This window comes from Phyllobates terribilis, unplaced genomic scaffold (genome assembly GCF_046119375.1).
Source record: "Phyllobates terribilis strain yellow unplaced genomic scaffold, ASM4611937v1 Scaffold_10__3_contigs__length_209671492, whole genome shotgun sequence".
Classification (NCBI taxonomy): domain Eukaryota; kingdom Metazoa; phylum Chordata; class Amphibia; order Anura; family Dendrobatidae; genus Phyllobates; species Phyllobates terribilis.
In genome coordinates, this window is record NW_027362770.1 from 169,442,226 (window position 1) to 169,454,533 (window position 12,308).

General features: G+C 44.2%; 1 protein-coding gene across 1 annotated transcript; it reads left to right on the forward strand.

The window, feature by feature from the left end:
- Nucleotides 1-3,300: 3,300 nt before the first annotated feature.
- ADCK2 (aarF domain containing kinase 2) lies at nucleotides 3,301-11,416 on the forward strand. Its single transcript, XM_073650120.1, has 8 exons — nucleotides 3,301-4,445; nucleotides 7,394-7,540; nucleotides 7,762-7,890; nucleotides 8,512-8,607; nucleotides 9,495-9,746; nucleotides 9,890-10,018; nucleotides 10,912-10,965; nucleotides 11,159-11,416. The coding sequence occupies exons 1-8, from the start codon at nucleotides 3,552-3,554 to the stop codon at nucleotides 11,297-11,299; spliced, it is 1,842 nt and encodes a 613-aa protein (XP_073506221.1). The 5' UTR covers nucleotides 3,301-3,551; the 3' UTR covers nucleotides 11,300-11,416.
- Nucleotides 11,417-12,308: the final 892 nt, after the last annotated feature.

The following is a 12,308-nucleotide window of genomic DNA, read 5'->3' on the forward strand; positions in this document are numbered from 1 at the left end:
GTATGTACACAGTGACTGCACCAGCAGAATAGTGAGTGCAGCTCTGGAGTATAATACAGGATGTAACTCAGGATCAGTAATATAATGTATGTACACAGTGACTGCACCAGCAGAATAGTGAGTGCAGCTCTGAAGTATAATACAGGATATAACTCAGGATCAGTACAGGATCAGTAATATAATGTATGTATACAGTGACTGCACCAGCAGAATAGTGAGTGCAGCTCTGGAGTATAATACAGGATGTAACTCAGTATCAGTAATGTAATGTATGTACACAGTGACTGCACCAGCAGAATAGTGAGTGCAGCTCTGGAGTATAATACAGGATATAACTCAGGATCAGTACAGGATCAGTAATGTAATGTATGTACACAGTGACTGCACCAGTAGAATAGTGAGTGCAGCTCTGGAGTATAATACAGGATGTAACTCAGGATCAGTACAGGATCAGTAATGTAATGTATGTACACAGTGACTGCACCAGCAGAATAGTGAGTGCAGCTCTGGAGTATAATACAGGATGTAACTCAGGATCAGTACAGGATCAGTAATATAATGTATGTACACAGTGACTGCACCAGCAGAATAGTGAGTGCAGCTCTGCAGTATAATACAGGATGTAACTCAGTATCAGTAATGTAATGTATGTACACAGTGACTGCACCAGCAGAATAGTGAGTGCAGCTCTGGAGTATAATACAGGATGTAACTCAGGATCAGTAATGTAATGTATGTACACAGTGACTGCACCAGTAGAATAGTGAGTGCAGCTCTGGAGTATAATACAGGATATAACTCAGGATCAGTACAGGATCAGTAATGTAATGTATGTACACAGTGACTGCACCAGCAGAATAGTGAGTGCAGCTCTGGAGTATAATACAGGATATAACTCCGGATCAGTAATGTAATGTATGTACACAGTGACTGCACCAGCAGAATAGTGAGTGCAGCTCTGGAGTATAATACAGGATGTAACTCAGGATCAGTACTGTAAAGTATGTACACACTGACTGCACCAGCAGAATAGTGAGTGCAGCTCTGGAGTATAATACAGGATGTAACTCAGGATCAGTAATGTAATGTATGTACACAGTGACTGCACCAGCAGAATAGTGAGTGCAGCTCTGGAGTATAATACAGAATGTAACTCAGGATCAGTAATGTAATGTATGTACACAGTGACTCCACCAGCAGCAGAATAGTGAGTGCAGCTGTGGAGTATTTTGTAGGACGTAACTGAGGAATAGTATAACTAGTATAATGTATTTATGGAGAAGTGGTCGCACATGCTCAGTAACGCTTTATTCACACGGAACTTTGGCACCCCGCTTTGCAAAATTGGGGTTCTTGGCTGCCAAACTTCTGGCACTCATACACCTCTCCTGCACATAGGAGTCTAGATTATAGGATGACCCCTTTGTAACGGTCTGACCGGGGTAATTTCTGGAAGCCACAGATCGACCAGCGGATCCAATGCAGCTCATAATCTCTTAATATGATGACTTAAAACTTCCATCTATCCCCTTGTAATTGTGTGTATCCTGCACTGACCGCTCTGTAGACAGAGAAGAGAGAGAGGAGAGACAGAGAAGAGAGAGAAGAAAGAGACAGAGAAGAGAGAGACAGAAGAGACAGAGAAGAGAGAGACAGAGAGGAGAGAGACAGAGAGGAGACAGAGAAGAGAGAGACAGAGAAGAGACAGAGAAGAGAGAGACAGAGAAGAGAGAGAGGAGAGACAGAGAAGAGAGAGACAGAGAAGAGAGAGACAGAGAGAAGAGAGAGACAAGAGAGAGACAGAGAAGAGAGAGACAGAGAAGAGAGAGACAGAGAAGAGAGAGACAGAGAAGAGAGAGACAGAGAAGAGAGAGAGACAGAGAAGAGAGAGAGACAGAGAAGAGAGAGACAGAGAAGAGAGAGACAAGAGAGAGACAGAGAAGAGACAGAGAGGAGAGAGACAGAGAAGAGAGACAGAGAAGAGAGAGACAGAGAAGAGAGAGACAGAAAAGAGAAGAGAGAGACAGAGAAGAGGAGAGAGAATAGAGAGACAGAGAGAGAGGAGAGAGAAGAAAAGGGAAGTGAGAAAGAATAGACAGAGAGAAGAGAGAGAACAGAGAGAATAGACAGAGAGGGGAGAGAGAATAGACAGAGAGAGAGGAGAGAGAGAACAGAGAGAATAGACAGAGAGAGGGGAGAGAGAGAACAGACAGAGAGAGGGGAGAGAGAGAACAGAGAGAATAGATAGATGGGAGAGAGAGAACAGAGAGAATAGAGAGGAGAGAGAGAACAGAGAGAATAGACAGAGAGAGGGGAGAGAGAGAACAGAGAGAATAGACAGAGAGAGGGGAGAGAGAGAACAGAGAGAATAGATAGATGGGATAGAGAGAACAGAGAGAATAGATAGATGGGAGAGAGAGAACAGAGAGAATAGACAGAGAGAAGAGAGAGAACAGAGAGAATAGACAGAGAGAGGGGAGAGAGAGAACAGAGAGAATAGACAGAGAGAGAGAACAGAGAGAAAAGACAGAGAGAGGGGAGAGAGAGAACAGAGAGAATAGACAGAGAGAGGGGAGAGAGAGAACAGAGAGAATAGATAGAGAGATGGGAGAGAGAGAACAGAGAGAATAGAGAGATGGGAGAGAGAGAACAGAGAGAATAGACAGAGAGAGAGAACAGAGAGAAAAGACAGAGAGAGGGGAGAGAATAGACAGAGAGAGGGGAGAGAGAGAACAGAGAGAATAGATAGAGAGATGGGAGAGAGAGAACAGAGAGAATAGAGAGATGGGAGAGAGAGAACAGAGAGAATAGACAGAGAGAGGAGAGATTGATTTGATAAGAAGAGAAAGAGAGGGAGAATAGACAGAGAGAAGGGAGCGATAAGACAGTGCGGGGCCCCTGTAGAGAACACTATCTGGGCCCCTTACAGTCCGGTAGCTCCTCATACTGCACAATGCTTTGGAGGTGGCTGTGGCCCTTGTACTTGGGCCCCTGTGCAGCTGCCCAGGTTGCACCAATGGTCTGTGGCCCCTGGATAGATCGCTCCTCGCCCTCCTGTCACACACAGACTCTGCAGCCCCCAGATACCAGTCCCTGGTCAGTGGCTCCATGTTACAATTGGGCGTCATCGATGACTGACAGAAGCTGCTCGTTTAGATTTGGCTCCTGTGCGCCCCCTGGTGTCACCACCTCCTCCTCTTCCTCCTCCTCCTCCTCCCCTGTACACAGAGCTGGAGAGACACGATCACCTGCACTAGAGCTAATAGGAACACTCTGGCGATTTTAGGGTTAATGGCCGCTCTGACGTCACCGCGAAGGGGCGTGTCCGTGCTCCTCTTTAGACGCCGGCGCTCTCAGACCGTTGTGTTGCCGGATTCGGAGTGTCGGTCACGTGACCTGCGCTCTTGATTGACAGCCGGAGCTCTCAGGTCGCTTCTGTCCCGGGGTCTGTCGATCTGATCGGACGTGCACAGGATTGCAGATCACAATGGCGCCTGGGGAAGAAGCAGATCCGCTGCTGCTATTCTGATCTGTGTGTACCTGACCCTACAATGTCACAGCTCTTCTATCTGAGAGCAGGAGCCTCTTTTTACTCCAGGATTTGCTATTGCAGGAGATCCAGGGATCTGACTAAATGGAGGGACATGGCAGTTCAGAGACTCAGGTGTACAAATGTAAGGACTCTGTCCAGGATCACCTTCTGGTGCTTGGGTGTTAGATATGTCACAACCACAGGACAATGTGAGCGGCTGGTCCAGGGGGAAGAACCAGGTGAGAAGATTCTGAGCTTTGGACCGTCACTCAGTCCACAGAAGCCACCAGAGACCTTCCTGAAGAAGATCGACTTTGTTATACGTGTGGGGGTCCGTGCTTTCATCCTATTTTGCAAATTCGGACCCCTATTAATCGTCTATCCCCTCACCTACCTTTCGGCAGGTCTGAATTCTCTTTGGCTTTGTCTTTTGTTGAAGGCCACGGAGTCATCAGGACCAGCGTGCATCAAGCTTGGCCAGTGGGCTAGCACTCGACGAGATCTCTTCTCGGAGGAATTCTGCCATCTGTTTTCCAAATTACATGTTAAAGTGACTCCTCACCCCTGGGAATACACTGACCTCTGTCTGAGAAGAGCCTTCGGGAACGACTACGCTCATGTGTTGAGGTTCTCCAGCAGAGATCCTGTAGGATCTGGGTGTGTGGCCCAGGTATATAAGGCCCATGCCGACCTATCGGGGATTCACAAGGTGGAGTCCCAATCTCTGGTAGAAAGTATGGAGCAGGGTTGGGCATATGAAGCGTGGGAGGTTCTGGGGCTTCATGGAATTATTGGACGTCTCAAGAACTGGAGGCAACCTAGCCAACGTTCTCCAAAGGACCTTGAACAATTACCTTCTCCAATAAGAGGATCAAAAGAAGATTCTGATCACCTTGTCCCCGTCGCGGTAAAAGTAAGATATCCATTAAGGTCAGTGGAAGCTGTATGAGGCTTCCAGAACTTGAAGGCCTTTATCATAAGTGATTAGATCTGTTGGGTTAAGTTGATGCGCCTCTTGTGACAGTTCCTTTAATTCCATCATTTTCATTTTTCTTCTACTGTGAATGAACTGAGTAAACTGAGTTGTAAACTTTTCCTAAACCCTTGGGAACCGTCTCCCTCTAATCTTGGCTCCAGGTGACCAGAATTTTATTGTTGAAGGAAGTCCATCACATTTCGTCCTACTAAGCCAATATAATTGCTGGGTAGTCCACCTTTACAAATGCTTCCTGTAATGCAAAATAAGAAAATTACATAGTATTAACCCTCTCTGACTCCAACATTCGTCTGTCTCAATGATTGGCTGCAGTGGTGACCTTACGTCCACAGTGGGCTCAGCATAACATACCATCTACATCTGACAGATGAGAGCTGTCAACGTGATGTTACCACTGCTGCCTAAACACAGAAACCAGTGTACAATAGCGGAGAGCAGGTGCTGGAGCCCGGGAGGGTGAATACTTTAATTACCGGAAGCATTTGGGGTACACTTTTCTGGAAAGCCACTTTAAGGAATCTTGCGCATGCGCAGATGGATCGCTCTTGCACATGCGCTGTAAGCTTCTGTTTGTGGGCAGCCATAGTTCACTGGCATTCGCTTACTGCCCATGTTCTGCCCTGGATAAAATGGTGCATGAGGGAGGGAGTGCGTGGTGGGATGATATCGGACAGTACTTGAGCCATCAAACATGAAAAATGGGGGAGGCATTAAGGTAATTGCTTGATTAATGGCGCCAGCTTTAACCAATGTGCTAGGGCGGCACATATGCAGCAAGTTCCCGGCTGTGAGCATCAACCTCATACACAGTCGTTGAGCAAGGACATTGTCGACAGCCGGGCAACCGGCACCCTCAACCAGGATAAAAGTAGAAATATTGGGGAACCACACTTAGGACTGCCCACTGGACACTTGAAAGCTCATTTACATACAGATCAACAGTTTGCTTTCTCAGGACTGGTACATCGATCAGTAACAAGATAGGTATCATGTTTTAGTAGACTCCCCGGTATTGATTTTGGCATAATGCGGACAAAGGGGTAACGTTTCTCCTTGTGGAGAATGACCAGCCAACCCTGGCATGTCAGGGTGAGGAGACTTCTAAGCCACACATGCTCCTCTGGGAAATTAAATATGCAAATTGTCTCTTCAGAGAGGAAGATGACTAAAACCCTAGAGATCCAGTCCTCTTCTCTCTGAAGAGACGATCGGCATAATGGGGAGAACTTACATTTACCAATACTTGACATCTCCCACTTGACATGGTGAGATGCTTCTGTACCTTGACTGATGAGGCAACAGTACCACTTGAGGATAATATCATGCATGGGTCCAATTCTAGTAGATCAGGCCTGCTGTGTATGATGTCCTCCAGGGGTTACTTGGAAGGTAACATTTTTTACCAATGGTTTAAAAGAAGTAGAAGAAAAAGTAAGAGCTTGAATCCTCCCTTTACCTATCTTCTGTGGCTCCTGTTCCTGTACTGTTGTGGTCTTCAGCCAGTCTCTATTGCTTGTCTCGCCTCAGGAAAGGTTAGGAAATGCCTTCTCAGCCAATCGCTGGTCATGTCTTAGCCACTAGTTGGCTTAGTGGCATTTCTTAGTGTATCCTACATATCGAGACGGGACCAGGAAGTAGAGACTGGTAGGACCAGATGACTTTGATGTAGGGAAGATTACAGTAGTTCTCATCCAACCAATCACTACCCTGCACTATGCTGATGAGGGGCAAAATCTTTGAAACAGCTCCCTGTAGATGATGCTGAGTTTGGATGGTCTGAGACCGTTTTCTTCTGAAGCCAGGCTTGTTTGCATACCTGTTAGTACGTCATTTTAGAGTCTCCACCCCGGAGCAACGATCTTCTATTTTGCTAGTGTGCTTTTTTTTTTTGTAAAAGCTCTTTAACATCTAGCGACATGTCAGAAGATTACTTAAAGGGGTTGTCTCATATGGCCTGTTTTATAGAGAGGAGCCCCCTCCTCAGAAGCCTCCTGTATGAGCCAGATCAGAGAGCCACGCCGATGGTCTCAAACTGTCTGTGGCTAATAGGGGGAATAATGGTATTTCTGAACTCGACAAACCCTTTAAAGGACATTTCACTAGTTTGAACATTCTAAACTGGCCACATCATGGAATAGTGGCTGCTGCAGAGCTGAATAAATTAAATTTTTCTTTTTTTAATTCCTCATCTCTGTGGCAGAGATATTAGCTGGTAAAGTTTAGATTTTAATTCATGGTAAGCCTATATGGGCTTTGGCAGAGATTCTTCTCTGGGGGTGTGTACATTTTCTCCTGTATGATGTTGACCAATCGTAAGCAAGAGGCATCATACAGGAAAACCCAAAAGAACACTCCCCCCAAAGAAGCTCAGAACAGGCTTTCTCCTACAAAATATGTAATGATCAACATAGCTGCACTTATTGTGTTGAGTAGAGTAGAGCACAGCTGAGTGTGATTACAAATACCTTCAGCTCTACCTCTCATGGCAGTCAGTGTGGGGTACAGCAGAGCTGAATGTGATTACAAACACCTCCAGCTCTTCCTCTCATGGCAGTCAGTGTGGGGTACAGCAGGGCCGAATTTGATTACAAACACCTCCAGCTCTCATCTCAAGGCAGTCAGTGTGGGTTACAGCAGAGCTGATTGTGATTACAAACACCTCCAGCTCTCCTCTCAAGGCAGTCTGTGAGGGGGTACAGCTCATAACTTAGAATATAAACTTTACAAGCTAATATCTCGGCAAGGGTAATGAGAAAATAAAAAAAAATGTTTATTCAGCTTTACAGCCACTATTCCATGATTTGGCCAGTTTAACATGCTAGAAACTGATGAAGGGTCTTCTTTAAATCTAAACTTGTTACTAGGTCCTGCATCCAGGTCTTGGCCAGCAAGTGAAGATGGACCTTCTCATCATGAAGACCTGGAGCAGACTACTTAATCTGATCCCCGGATTCCGGTGGTTGAGTCTGACGGAGATTGTGGAGGAGTTTGGGAAATTAATGACTCGACAAGTAAGTATATTCTACTAGATTTCCTGTGTAATGTGTAGGTTTGATGGATATATGTCTCAATTTGTGTTAAGTCTGGGTGACCGGGTGACCAGAGATGGCTCCTCACAGTCTTCATTATAAAACAGCCTATCATTATTTCCTTTTGGAGAATTATTCATTGCTGAGGACCAACCATATACCCAAACCAAAAATTCTCACTGTAGGTTTTCTTTTTTTGGCAGATAGATCTGCGTTTTGAAGCCAGGAACTTAGAAACGTTTCAACAAAAATTTCAGAAAATGGATTTTATAAAATTTCCCACTCCTGTACGACCCTTTGTGACGAGGAACATCTTGGTGGAGACCTTTGAGGTGGGCAGTCATTGGGGGGTTGTATAATTTCTACTACACATTTGGTACTGAAAATGGTGATATCTGAGCATCTGCAGAAATCAAAGCTAAAAGTTGTTCAACTCTGGTGAGACCCATTCATGGTTTCCATCACTTAGAAAAAGCAGATAGAAAGTGTGTCTGTTGCCTTAGTGGACCTAACATGTTTGTGTATTACATGGACAGTTCATTGATTCTAAGGGGCACCGTATAATGCTTCTCTTCCCCTCCTGTGATGCTGTAGAAAAGTTGAACACTTGTTGATCATGTCTGATCACTGAAGGTTTCATTGTCAAAACACCCTTAAATGGGATTTTAACTTTGGGCACTATACTAACTTTCTTGTTAGAAGGTTTCCCGGACAAGCTGAGATCGGGGTGTCCCGCTGGTGCAAACTCCAGTAATCTATGTGAGATCTCAGTGGCAAGTGTTCAGTTTTCCTCTAGTGCCTCCGAGGGAGAAGTGAAGGATTACACACTTTTGTGTCCTCCAGAGGAAGACAGTCTTAAAAGTTGCAGTCATTACGGGGGAATCAGGAAATACTTTTTCTAAATCAAATGGTTGTGGAATTATGGTCTTGGATTCTTTGTTTTTATTCGTTAGGACGGAGAACCGTTGTCTCTTTACCTGCAGGAGGCTGGATCTTCTGAGATCAAACATCGGATCGCTGCAATGGGAATAGACATGTTACTGAAGATGGTAGGAACTGTATTCATTGGTAATTCTGGGGTCTCTACTTTTTGAAGTTCTCTTTTTTTAGCAATGATTTGAAGTGTAGCCAGTATTTTCAATATGCGCTAATAAGGTCATAGTTGGATGGAACAAGGGTCGAGACTGGCAGGTATCAGTCATAAATGGAGGTCAGGCAAAGGCAGCTGGCAGAAAGAGGTCTAGAAAATCATGTGAGCAAAAGGAACTAACGTACATCAACCCAGACTGGAACCAAATGGACCTTATTACTCAAGGACAGAGCACTATGGAAGGAGCCTTACAAAACTTGGTGCACATTGGCATTGACTGGTGTCAGTCATTTAGCAGTCACTGGCCCTTTAAGAGATTTTTTTTGTTTCCTAGGAAGTAGTAAGGCAGTCACCTAAAGGGGGGTGTTAAGGTACAAGTGATAGGTAAAGCAAGGGACATATGCAAGGAATATCCACATAATAAGGTCACTGGCAAGGAGATAGTTGCATTATAAGATTCTGTCTCTCTGCTGCCACCATTAGGGGGAGCTCACTGCATACAGTTTTATGATTGATTGTAGTGGTGACTACAGGTAGCTTTAATGTTATCATGTTACTTTATTCGTATTCAGGGGATTTGGAGCTCTGTATCAGAAAAATGGCTGTAAAGATGGTTACAAAGGTGGAGATTAGTGGTACATGGAAATTAAGGGGGAGACCTCTATACATAGAAACAATTAGATTGAGATCTGATAATCCACCCACGATCCAACAATCATATGATTTGCTAAAACCAAGATGACTTGAGACATCGACGCCACCCAATGCTGCCTCTAGTGGCCAGGATGATAGTTGCAGTTATGGTTAGAGTATGGATTCTAGCTCATCCCTATTCTTTCCTCTCAGGTATTTGTGGATAATTTTGTTCACGCTGATCTCCATCCTGGTAATATCCTTGTTCAGGGGGTTCTGGAGTTCTCCCCTGGTCACAGTGACCAGACCACCCTAGTGGACATGTGTGACACCCTGATTGTCGATGTCCGGCCCAGCCGCTGCCCTCTCAGGTTGGTCTTGCTGGATGCCGGCATTGTGGCTGAGCTGCAAGAGAATGATCTTGAGAACTTCCGCTCTGTCTTTACTGCGGTAGTTCTAGGTCAGGTGAGTGGGAGGTTGTACAAGATTATGACCAGTTTGCTCCTTTTCTGTAGAGTTTCCCTTTATCATATCTTCTCCTTTCACCAAGACTAGTGGTCAACGAAAGGCAAAATTTTAATTTGGCGTGCTCTGATTGGTTCCCGCAGGGAGAGACGGTGGCTGAGTTGATCCTACATCACGCCCGAGCCAATCAGTGTGTTGACGTGGAAAGCTTCAAGTCCCAGATGGCAGAGTTGGTCATCGAGGCTAGGACAAATACGGTATCACTTGGGAAGGTGAGGACATAATGCCGCTTTTTACAATTTGCTGACATTTACTGCTAGCAATCAGTTATGATTTGAGGAAAAAGCTGGGAGCAGGTATTTAATTAATCTGCAGCTCCTCCACAGGAGAAATAAGGCATTACACGCATCAATAATCTACAAATATGCTGGATCCTCCAGAGGGAGGGACACTGTTTATGGCCTTCTTCAGGATAAACCTTTAAGCATTGTTCTCCCTGTATTCCTAAAACGGTGTCTCTAAACCATGCATCCCCTTAAAGTGGCTGTTTTACGCAGCCAGCATCTGCCTGTTTTTACCATTTAGATAGCTTTGTCAATCTTTGCATTGTGTGTATCTAGAACAGAAAGAGGAGAAGAGAACTGTCTGAGGACTTGAAAAACAAAATAGTTGAAAAATATCATTAATCTTAAGGTTACAACACCAACTTGCCCCACCAAAAACAAGTGTCATCAGAAAAATAGAAAAGTTATGGCTCTTGGAAGGGGGGGGGGAGACAGCACAAAAATGAAAAATTGGCTGCTGCGGGAAGAGAATAAATAGCAATATTATTATCTCCATCAACCGATGGCATTTAGTAAAACAGTGCCAGAATATTTGTCCTACATGTTTCTTGAGCCATATTGGGTGGAAGCAGCACGAGAGGAGTGAACTCATTTTGCAGGAGACAATTGCTTGTCCAGTCCTAAGACTACAGACTTGGAGAAAATGTCTTCCAGCAGCACAGAGTATATGAGGAGTGTGCTGACCTTGTGTGGAGCATAAACTGATAGTAAGTGGAAGGAAACGAACATTCCAATAGCACAGAGTATTTCAGGAGATAAGCAAGTCTATATTGTGGAGGAATTTATTTAAAAAATTAAAATATATTTTTTTTAACCCTCAGCTCCAGGTTGCAACTTTGCTGTCCCGGGTCTTCCATCTTGTGATGACACATAAGGTACAGTGCTTACTTACCTTACTTATCCCGTCTTCTTCTCTGGTCACATTGAAAGCTGTATTCAGCATTCAGCTCCCCATATAGAGAAAAGTCTACATCCTGAGAGCTAATAGGAAGTCAGCAGGGTGTCGTATGGAGCTCAGAATGTGATTGGAATAAATATATATATATATTTTTGTTATTTTATTTCCAGGTGAAGCTGGAGAGTAACTTTGCCTCCATCGTCTTTGCCATTTTGGTTTTAGAAGGACTTGGCCGCTCGCTGGACCCGGAGATCGATATACTGGAGGCAGCCAAGCCTCTGCTTGTAAAGAGTGCTGCGTCTCTGATCTAGACCAGCCCCGGACACTAGAGGCTCCTGGACATTCTTACCCCTTCTTCTTTGGATGGCTGGCAGAGAGGAAGTATTTCTTACTCATGATAATTATATGTTTTAATAAAATAAAAAAAACCTGCATCAGACTTTTTTATGAGCATTACAGAACAGATTCACACTCCTTATTTCGGTGGTTCATCCAGAGCTTTCTGGTTTATAAACAGAAAACCAAAACTACAGTAATGTAAGACACACCGTCAGAACGGTCAGCGAGACACAGCAATCACTAAGGGGGCGCTCGCTGAATATAGACATACAGTTGATCCGTAAGTAATACATAGTCACATAGGTTGAAAAAAGACCTAGGTCCAAGTTCAACCTTCCTCCACCAATTGTACATTTTGTCACTAATTTAACCCCTTCACGACCTTAGCATTTCCCGTTTTTGAGTTTTCGTTTTTTGCTCCCCCTTCTTTCCCAGAGCCGTAGCCTCTTTATTTTTCGCTCAATATGGCCATGTGAGGGATTATTTTTTGTGGGACGAGTTGTACTTTTAAACGCCATTACTAGTTTTACCATATCGTGGAAAATGAGGAAAAAAATTCCAAAGTGTGGTGAAATTGCAAAAAAAATGCAATTCCACAGTTGTTTTTTTTTTTTTTCTTTCCACGTTCACTGGATGATAAAACTGACCTGCCATTCTTATTCGCCAGGTCAAAATGAGTTCGTAGACACCAAACATGTACAGGTTCTTTTTTATTTAGGTGGTGAAAAAAAATTCCAAAGTTTGCTAAAAAAAAAATAAATAAATGGCGCCATTTTCCAAGACCCGTAGCATCTCCATTTTTCGGGATCTGGGGCCGGATGAGGGCTTATTTTTTGCGCGCCGGGCTGATGTTTTTATTGATACCATTTTGGGGTAAATCCGATGTTTTAATCGCCCATTATTGCATTTTATTGCAATGTTGCAGCGACAAAAAAACGTAATTCTGGCGTTTGGAATTTTTTTCTCGTTACGCCGTTTACC

Coding starts and splice junctions, on each gene's coding strand:
- ADCK2 (XM_073650120.1), top strand. CDS start 3,552: ATGTCACAGCTCTTCTATCTGAGAGCAGGAGCCTCTTTTTACTCCAGG. Junction 7,541..7,761: donor GGAAATTAATGACTCGACAA/GTAAGTATATTC, acceptor TTTTTTTGGCAG/ATAGATCTGCGTTTTGAAGC. Junction 9,747..9,889: donor CTGCGGTAGTTCTAGGTCAG/GTGAGTGGGAGG, acceptor TGGTTCCCGCAG/GGAGAGACGGTGGCTGAGTT.